The 10,258-nt window shown below is 41.3% G+C and overlaps 1 protein-coding gene across 3 annotated transcripts; it reads right to left on the bottom strand.

Moving 5' to 3' along the window:
* Positions 1–1,977: 1,977 nt before the first annotated feature.
* klf6a (Kruppel like factor 6a) lies at positions 1,978–7,089 on the bottom strand. 3 transcript variants are annotated; one of them, XM_030768744.1, is made up of 4 exons: positions 6,813–7,089; positions 4,486–4,925; positions 3,147–3,272; positions 1,978–2,298 (listed from the first exon to the last, which is right to left on the bottom strand). In XM_030768744.1, exons 1-4 carry the CDS (start codon positions 6,912–6,914, stop codon positions 2,247–2,249), a joined length of 720 nt encoding a protein of 239 aa, XP_030624604.1. In that variant the 5' UTR covers positions 6,915–7,089; the 3' UTR covers positions 1,978–2,246. The 3 variants fall into 3 exon arrangements, with proteins under 3 accessions (XP_030624604.1, XP_030624603.1, XP_030624605.1); XM_030768743.1 differs by having other exon boundaries at positions 3,147–3,270; positions 4,349–4,925; XM_030768745.1 differs by lacking the exon at positions 3,147–3,272 and having other exon boundaries at positions 4,349–4,925.
* Between the last annotated feature and the right edge of the window lie 3,169 nt (positions 7,090–10,258).

The raw sequence follows: 10,258 nt of genomic DNA on the forward strand, positions 1-10,258 counted from the left end.
AACGTGCACTGACCTACGGCTGGGCTTACTTTCGACAATGCTATCTTTGATTTCAACGTCTGCAAGAAAAAAAAAACAAAAACGAAAATTTCACTCGATAAAGGCTGATTTATCTCTATCTTTCTGGACGTCTGCACCCCCCCTCCCCCCCGCCCCGTTTCCATAACACTGTCACCAGGCTAAAACAACGCCATGCAGACAGGTCAATACTCAGCTCTCCGAGTCAGCAGTCTGGGGTTGTTTCCATGCCAGCACAGCCTTTAGCAATTCATTACGGGCCTGCAGTACAAGGCAAGGCCTGTCCGACTCCAGCTTGTTAATTACAATAAATCTTTAGGTGTTTTTTTTTTTTTCTCCTTCCCCCTTTCAGTCTTTGGTTGCAGGGGAAGATATGCGCTCTGGCGTTCTAAACCAATGCCAGGCACTGTCGAAAGCAGCGGCGTCATTTTTCATTCCCATTCAGCTGTGTGTTATGCAATGGCCCATTTTCTACTTCCAGCAGGTTTTTTTTTTCTCCATTCTCTCGTTTTATACTCGTACAACTCCAAAATCCCTCACCTTCACACATACTGTGTAAAACAACATATTTACAGCACATACTACACAGTAGTAAACACTTTCAAATGCATTGTTTTAAGTGCTCTAGGTGAAGAGCTGATGGACTAGATCTTTTCTTTCTCTGTTTTTAATAAAGTCACGATTTGATAGAGCTATGCAATTTCAGCTGCTATAATTTGTGAGGGCTTGGTTTGAACTGTTTCTAAAGAAGGAAAGGTGCATTTCATGTGATATAGAGCCTTAAAAAAGCTTTTTAAAAATCACTCATACAAGACATACGTGGCCTCTCAAGAGCAATCCATTCCACAGGACAAGGCCACTTGCATAAGGCACCATTAAGGTCAACAGTGCATTAACAACAGGTAAAAAACAAAAACAAAATAAACACGAAGGAAAGAGAGAGAGAGAGAGAGAGAGAGAGATAGAGAGAGAGAGATGAGTCCTCAACATGGAAAATAGCGAATAGCGCCAAAGCTTCATGAATGAATCGGTTGCTTAGCAATAGTGGTTTTCCAACAAAAAAAAAAAAAAGGAAGATTGCGGGGGCGAAAAAAAGAGGAAAGGGGGGGAAAAAAAAGAAGAAAAATCATCAATGCATTTTTTATGTACAATATTGTAACATTTAACCATTCGTATTTAGCTGCACTTTATTGGAATCTATTTGCAGTCCTGATTACAAATAACAGGAAGAGTACAAAACCTAAACCATGCAACACCTGTCTATGATAGTGAAGTTCTATTTGTGTTATATCTCTAAGCACACAGCTTATACATTGGACTACAAATGAGCTTAGTAGCATGTTAAAAAACAACAAGCTACTTAACACATTGCACATTTAGTAGCTGCACCAAAACACCAAAAAAGCCACTTTCATTCAGGACTGGGGTGCTGTCTTCGCTCCCATGGATGGGAAACGGGAAGGAGGGGTCACTAGGTACAATGGAGAGTGAACCGAATCAACCCCCCCCATCCACTGGGACAGCAAACCCTGGGGGCTTCAGGGAAACCAACCCCCCCCCCCCCCCAGCCCTCAGTCTCACAGCTTCCACTCACTGACAAGCAGACACGCTCTCTCACAAACCGACGAGGAAACAAAAAAACAACTTGTTCCCCACCAAAATACCATTCAGCTCCACAGCGGCACTGACACCATCCCTCCCCTCCCCTCCCCCCCGAAAAAAAACCCCACCCCACTCTCGCACTCAGGACAAGTCCTCCTCTTCCACATGCTCACCTTCTCATGTACATTTTCTTTGAATTTTTTTGTTTTGTTTTGTTTTTTTTTTTCTTACAGTACTGGTGTAGCGGTCGTCCAGGAATCGTCCCCAAACATCATGCACCAAACAAACACACCTCATTCATCCTTTTTTTTTTTTATGTCTTTTTTTTGTTGTTTTTTGTGGTTTTTTTTTGTTTTTTTTTAACTTGCTTTTCAGTTCCTCACTCATCGCTTCTTCGTACATGATTTTGCCTTCCTTTTTCCTCCAACAACAACCATCAGAGGGGCCTATCCTGGAGCTGGCGGAGGCACAGGGTATGGTGCAAAAATGGCATGCTTTGGCTGGAACTTGCTCCCCTCCCTTTCTCCTTACAAAGGGCAGATCAACCAGGAGACAGGTCAGGAGACACACGCTTCCCCCACGATGCTGCTGTTTTCTGCTGCTCTGACCTCTTTGTGGGAGCCAGCTCACAGGTGTCTCTTCATGTGCAGGGCCAGGTGGTCTGACCTGGAAAAACACCTACAGGGGGGAAACAAAAAAAAAAAAAAAAAAAAAAAAAAAAACACCAGACAGACAGGTTAGGCTAGGTTAGGTCAGGTGAGGATCATCTTTAAAGTAAAGCTTAGGACAGAGTCAACAGCTGCTCAAAAAGGTAAACGATTCAAATCCTGTCTGCCTTGGCTCACTTCATTTCACCGTTTCTTGTCCATTTTATTTAGCAGGTTAGTTGTTTTGTTTATACAGAAGAATGCAATTCACATGCTTGCAGTCATGTGTGCTCAGAAAACTCACTGTGTACATTAGTCATTGTATGACCACAGTTCCTCCCAAAAAATAAAAATAAAAATAAACTCTTTGTTGAATTTGTTGTTCAGTTACCAGGGGAACAAATGAGGGATGGAAAAAAAAAAAAAAAGTCAAACAGATAATGAGTCATTTGAAAGGCGAGGGATTTTAAAAGAAAACACAATGATTCAAAGAGTACAAAAAAAAGGGATACAGAACAAACCTTACTCTGCATGACTGAATATTCCCTACACATTTTACTCATAAAATCTTGTCAATATCTATATTCGAGAAATACAATACTGTTGCCATTGCTCTTTCAAGCATTTAATCCGATTAGGCAATTAAGTGATGAAATCCAAGCAAAATGTTACGACTCCCATCGATGAACAGATAAAAGGAATCAATTCCGAATGTGAAATCCATTGTATTTCTCTGATGCACACATCAAAGCAAAGGCAGTGAGGTAAAAGACAGGCAGGATGTGATAACTGCCAGTCCCTCTATCACACACACACACACACACACACACACACACACACGCAGGCAGGCAGGCAGTTGTGAGGAGTCTAGTGCGTTACCTGTCACAGTGACTGCATTTAAATGGCTTTGCACCAGTGTGCTTCCTGAAGTGTCGGGTTAGCTCATCGCTGCGCGCAAAACGCCACTCGCAGCCTTCCCATGAACACCTGTACGGCTTCTCACCTACAAACGGAGAGAAAACAACAAAAAAAAAGAGAACATTTCAGTGTATTTGAATACCAGGAACACAAGGTTGCATTAGTAGAAGGGTTGTTGACCTCTTAAGTCAAGCTATGTGACCATGCGGGCTAAGGCTCCATTCATCTAATCTCCCACAAAGCAGCCCATTCTTTAAAAAAAAAAAAAAAAAAAAAAAACACAAAACAAAACAGATGCAGTCAAGCATTCAGGTCAAATGACATACATTTGTGACACTAGTTTGGAGTTCCAGACTATCTGCTTCACCTACGACACATTTGGATGTAAAAACAGTGAGAATGTCTGGAATGCAGATGGTTTTCTTCTTACAGATTGCCACAGAAATAAACAGCGTTTGGGGATGGTGGGAACACCACGCATACGTGTTCAGTGTTACTCATTACAGATATGGACTTAGATAAAGTAGAAAAAAAAAAAAGAGCCACCCAATTCCTTTTTTTCATTCCCCTCAAAGGCTCCCTTATTTTTCCCATGACAAAACCAAAACTGTTTGGATGAAAGAGAACCTGCTTCACCAAAACAACCCCCCCCCCCATCCCCACCCCCCCTCCTCGCACAGCCAGGCACATTCCAACCAGATTAGGTCACCGCTCAGGCGAGCAGTCATGCAAAACATTCAGCTAGTGGCAACGCGGCCCTGCTAGCCAGCAGACGGAGGAGCTCCATGAACACATCACTCTTATTGCCCAACCAGAATAAATATTTGCAAGAAAGCTGAGTAATTCTGATCATTTGTGTACAGTTGCACTATCAACACCTTGAACACCTGAGATGGTGCGTAATAAAAGTTTGGTGTTTCAGGGTTAATGTGAATCTCTGCATGTTAAGCGTGATGTCATACCTACCACTGACAGCTTCAAGTTCCTCTGTTCCCAAGACTTACGCAACATAGCACAGGAGCATAGGGGCAGGCCAAATGGAGCATGACTAGAACGAAAGACTTTGTGTGTGTGTGTGTGTGTGAAAGAGAGAGAGGGAGAGAGAGAGAGAGAGAGAGAGAGAGAGAGAGAGAGAGAGAGCAGAGGATAGGTTGGTATCTCACCTGTGTGAGTGCGCTGATGTGCTTTTAAATGAGAACTCTTTGTGTAGACTTTTCGGCATCCGTTGAAGTGACACCTGTGGACCCTTCTCCTCCCGTCAGGGGAAGCATCTCCTCCAGCCAATCCGGACTTGTCCGAAGCTTTCCCAATCCCACCATGCCGGATTTTACCTGGCAAGTGCAACTCAGTCTGTACGTTGTTCCAGACTTGGGGGATTCCCGGTTCCTGTCCAGCCTCTGGGGACGAGGGTGGTGTGGTGATGATGGAGGTGCTTAAGTGTCCCTGTTCAGACAGGACAGAGCCCAAAGCATTTGAGGTAAAGCAGTGAGTAGGCGAGAGCTCCTCTGAGCTGTCGGAAGCCTCGCTGCTAGCATCCGAATTCAAACTGTTGGTCTCTAAGATATGGCTGTCCTGATTGTCCTCCTCTGGAACGTTCTTGGGAACCTGGGAGTCTGACTCAGTCTTGTCCCCACAGGCCAAGATCAGTTTGCTCCACAGGTCCTCTTGACCCTCAAACTTAAGGTCAGACGCAGACACGTATGGCTCACTCTGCAGATACCTCTCCAACTCCAAACATGTCTGATTTGAGTTTCGATATAAAGAAAAAGTGAAGAGGGAGAGAGAGAGAGAGAGAGAGAGAGAGAGATGGTTAGAATATTTCACATTCTTAAAAATCATGAGAGTTATATCTGATACTGTAGATCAACTATCAACAAACTGGAAGTCATGTACTGTTTACTAAATAAGGAACCACGTTTTCCACTTGGTCACACAACACAGCAGCTGCAGTTAACACCGTCAGAAAACCACCAGAATATCCATGTTTCTCTTGATAAAATATCAAAAGATCGTTGGTTAAAAAACCTTACGTACTATGCAACTACAAGGAATACCAATTTTGGTGTCACGTGATTTAAATCTAAATTTAATTTGTTACCACGCAGAGCAAAATAAGAACTTTGTTAAGCATTTTATACTATGGTATCTGTGGCAGAATGACTCATGCGCTCATTTTAGAGTCCTTTTAAGGAAGCCACAGAACTTCCTCTGTGTCTCGTTGTGTTGAGTTTCCTCATTCATATCGCTTGACGTGCCATCAACATCCCCTCTGTTCGCTATTCTGTCATTGGTTCAAAATGAATGAGTTAACTTGTTTGTTAACCTATGAGGCTTTGGGGTTGAGAACAGTTAATGCAGGAAACGTTAGTTTCGGTACGGGCTGCACACAACAGCGGGGAGATTTGCCTCTAGCGACTAAAGAACAGTTTTTTTCCACTCTCTTATCCAATATATTCCAGATGCACTGGTATCTAGTCTTGCGTTCGGTATTGGTCAAATTTAATTAGTTCTTACATAGTCTAACATCCCTACTCACAAATGTAATGTTTAAGTATAAATGTGAGAACTCCCGTGTGTCTCTCCTCTGAAAAGTGTGTTTAATGACTAAAGTGACAGTCCAACTGATTTTGTCATTAATACGGACCAGTTTCTGTATGGCAACAGTAGAACCAAATATGTCAGGATATTTTAAATGGCAGGGGAGGCAATCTTGGCGCTGTTCCCGTATCCAAACGCCTGAAGGAAACTACTTGGATCAATTTCAATCATGTACCTACTGCAACACTCTCTGAGGGAAAAACGCACACAATCGGGTTAAGTTAGTCGAGATGCACACGCTTTCGCACGGTCACTTTAAAACAAACTGTGCCCATCTTTTGCATTTTATTGCCCCATATGGATCGTGTTTGCGCATCACATCGGTTAGAGCGCCCAGTTCCGCTCCTGCACCATTTTGAATGGCAACAACTTCTGTACTATCCGTGATTAAGAGAACATTTAAGTATTTATATCTGTAAATGAATTGTCCGACATCTTTAGCATGATAATGCAATGTTCGAAGTCAAATACATGCATTCCAGAACAGCCCATAAATAAAATGAAGTATGCTCTTAATAAAATCTACGAGTATTACATAAGCTCTTCAGAATGAGAAGGCAGAAATTTAATTTCAGGACATTCACTATGGTCCTACGCACCATGTCGTACCCTTGAGAGATGTTACAATTATTTCACTTAATGGTAACTAGCAGTCACATTAACCTAGTTCAACGCTGTATGAGGCGCAACCACGGTTCAATCAACTTGACAGCATTCACCACACTTCAATGTAACTAGTCAGGCTATGTGACGACAGGACAAGTTGCATCTGCGAAGACGAATCCATGAAACGGTCGATCTAGCAACCTACACTACCAACAATCGTCTATCGGCTCTGTCTTCTCCACTTTGATCTAGTGAGTTAAGATTTGAAAGAAAGTGTAAAACTCTGCGCCGTATAAACAGCCAATCAGCACAAGATCCTGTTTGAATCAATGATGTATTGAGTTTAACCAGACCCATTGATATGGGAGGTTTACGCTTCAGTCTTACTTAAAAATTAAACTAAAATAAAATGGGAAAAATTACCTGCTGCCAGTATTCTTCAAGGGATGGTAAAGCCGAGAAATACCCAGTGTCGTGAACAATCTGAAGCTCCTGAAAAATGCTGCACATAGGTAGAACATCCATTGCAATCCCAAGTGTAGACGGACTACTCGCAACCAACAATTATATCTTTTTCTTTAAGGTCAGAGTAACAGTGTTCGAAGTCTTGACAGCAAGTGTCCTTGATGTTTCTTGCACATGCAACAACAGTAAGGCAATCAAGCGTCGCTCTGCTTGTCGTCCAGAGTCCGCTAGTTCCCTCACTGGTGTTGCGATCACTGTATTTGAAAACACTGAACTCAAGGCAAGCTCTGTGGTCTGTCAACTTCCTTATTCAAACCTCGCAGGCTACCCTCCCCTCTCGTGACAACATTACGTTTTTAGAATACCAACCAATAAACTCCGACAGGGTTGCCCGCTACCGACTTTGACCAATCACAATCATCTTTTGAAATAAATTCGAGCAGTACTCCGCATTCATTGGGTGACTATATTTAGAACTGTATAAATATGTGCAGTGCACTCTCTTAGTCCCCGTCTTTCGACGAGGTTGCTTCAGAGTGACACACGTTGGGATTTCACCACCAAGGGCGCTGTGTTCCGTAGTGTCTCTCCTACCTACAAAAGCGTTTCTGCTATGTGACATCTCTGTGCAATACATTTTCAAAGTTTTAACTCTGACTGCGTATTCATTAAAAACATCTCTCAATTTATTTTAAACAATTTGTTGAACTACTGAAGTAGCCTACCAATCATCGTGTGAGTTCTAGCTTCGCACCTCGTTATTACAAACACAAAATAACCCCATTTCGTGTTTAACTGAATAGACTAACCAACAAATATAATTTATTTCATCTGTCTCTTTTGCTCAAGATAGCTCGGTGAAATTCCACAGGGGGGGCCAAGCGCCACATCGCTCATGATTCAGACACGCCACTACGGTAAATGACCACAGTCAGGGGAGGACAGCTATGCTCAGCACTTGGATTATGTGTGCAGCCGCTCAAAACATGCACTTTAAATAGTTACTTGTCTGTAGAGACGGAAATACTTTGATCAGTCCACCGAAGAAGAGGAATCCTTAAGTCATCCTTTCCTCTAGGGAGCAATAGCGCACATCATGTTTATTCTTATCAAAATAGAGGCGGTTGTTATGAGGCGTTTTGAATTGCCAGTATGATACTTTTAAAGGGAATTAGCAGTGGAATGCACAAACCTCTATTTATAAGACATATTTATCTCTTCTCTTTTATCTTTTTTTTTTTTTTTTTACCATTTCAGCTGGGAGATGCAAAATTCCTCACTGAGTAGATCCGGTCTACATTATTACTTTACTAATATAATTATTAATAACATGTATAGTCCAATATTTTGATCACTGACATTATTTTGCTTATTTTCTTAATATGGTTCTATCCACAATGAAATATTTCATAAGCTCACAAAACATGCTGAAATAAATGTTTAAGTCTTTTGAAAAGGTTGTTTGTAGTTTGTATTTAAACTTTACTGTCTTCTACATGGTAGTCATCAAATTTATGTGCATTTATTAGTTTGTGCCTGAGCACTTTGGAACTATCTAGAGACTCCAAAGTGCGTAGTTCAGTATGTCATGAAGTTGGAAAGCAGAGAATAAAAATGTTATTAGCAACTTTGTTTTTCAGCGCTATTTCTCACAGCTCTCAACAGATTTGATGACTAAATGTTTGTTTCAGATCTACCATGGACTGCAACATATCTTTCAATAACTGTTTCACTTAAAATAGCAAAATGACTCTCAAACATTTTAGCTTATCTAACGTCCAGGAATGGCTTCAACATTAAAAAAAAAAAAAAGAAAGAAAGAGAGAAAAAACATTTTTTTTGTGCCATTACATAAGAAACGGAACAAAGTTAATTTAAACAGTGCCCAAGCCTCCTCAACACAGAGTTAAAGGGAGATTTGACAAACAACATTTTCTGAACAGAACACCATTGTCTGTCACAGCAGTATAGTCTGGTGCTAACCTCTGGAGAACTGAGTCCCCATTGTGTCTCTCAGCTGTGAGCATATTTGTAACTCATAGCATCTGATTCAGTCATATGGCGATGCCCTTGGAGGCTGCAAAGCTTTGTCTTGATTGTCGTTTCAAGGAATTTTCAGCACCATGCCACAGGGGAAGTGGTGTGACTGTTAATCATGACAGGAGGCTGGACAGTGTCCCTGTCCTACTAGCTTTGAAACTGAAAGGAAGTCACTGTGGACAAGGCTTACTTTGTACGTTCTATGTCTTTATCTGCTTCGGCTGATCCGGGGGTTTCAGATTTTTCCTATATTTCATGAGACAAAATAGATTCTGTACTGAGAATTCCGTCTTTGTAGTTTAATAGTGTGTCTTATATACTTTATTAAGTTTATTAAGCTAGCATTATTAAAATTCAGTGGAAATACTCTTTTAGTGATGCCAGACATTGCGGATCCCAAATTTTGGCGGTGCCTTATCACTTCAGCATTAGAAAAAAAAAAGAAAAAAAAAAAAGAAAAAGAAACCCCTGCAAGTTATATAACTTCAATAGTACTGAAATATGAGGTGTCAATCTTTTATCGTGCTATAAAACTTATGGGTGACCTGGGTATGGCTTACCTGATATATTCCACCATTGCACTTCATATGAACCTGATACCTCTACCCTCTGGGGTGGAGAGGGGCTCTGGACAGAAAAATCTCAGCAATGTTACTGTGGTCGTGCAGTGCCGCTTTTTATCTCTCTGGACCAGGTCTCAAACTTTATCATCATTATCCAATCCTCCCCACATAGTAGCCACAGGAAAGAGCAATTATGCACCAGCCTATTTTAATGCATCACTGTCAATGCAATCAGTAAGTTGTTGGAGGTTTTTTTTTTTTTTTTTTCTCCTTTTTCCCCACAAGTGATGTTCTGTGCTGCGGACTCATTCATTGAACGAGTGCTCATTCAGTCCTTGATGTGTGTGTGTGTGTGTGTGTGTGTATGTCTGTGTGTCTGTGTGTGTCTATGTTTGTGTTTGTGTGTGTGTGTATAAGTGTACACATGCAACAATTATGGATCGTTCTTTCTGTTTTCATGGCATCCCCGTATGGGTCACTAGAGAGAAGTTGAGAGGAAAATGGTATCTATGCAAATAGACTTAGTCACTGATTATCCTTGAAACAGCCAGACATGGAAGAGGCCATGCGTTTCCAATTGGATTTGCTGGACCGAAAAAAAGCACACAAATAGCTATGTTTAATTGACATTGGATGTGTGCCAGAGTCTTTGATTTTCTCCTGAAATTCCCAGGAGTAATAGTGATGTAATGAGTGATTTGTATTGTTTTCCTATTCGTGGCTCTTTGTCTGGTAGTAATGAACAAATACCACGTTACATCTACGTGTACAGAGCTGTGTTTTGACATGTAAATTATATTG

This window comes from Chanos chanos, chromosome 3 (assembly GCF_902362185.1).
Source record: "Chanos chanos chromosome 3, fChaCha1.1, whole genome shotgun sequence".
NCBI classification, from domain to species: domain Eukaryota; kingdom Metazoa; phylum Chordata; class Actinopteri; order Gonorynchiformes; family Chanidae; genus Chanos; species Chanos chanos.

Bases quoted from the DNA above. Each gene is read 5' to 3' on its own strand.
- klf6a (XM_030768743.1), bottom strand. From the start codon at position 6,914: ATGGATGTTCTACCTATGTGCAGCATTTTTCAGGAGCTTCAGATTGTT. The intron at 4,926-6,812 runs GTAATTTTTCCC...AACTCAAATCAG, and splicing joins TTGAAGAATACTGGCAGCAG to ACATGTTTGGAGTTGGAGAG. The intron at 3,271-4,348 runs GTGAGATACCAA...CTCCGTTTGTAG, and splicing joins ACATCAGCGCACTCACACAG to GTGAGAAGCCGTACAGGTGT.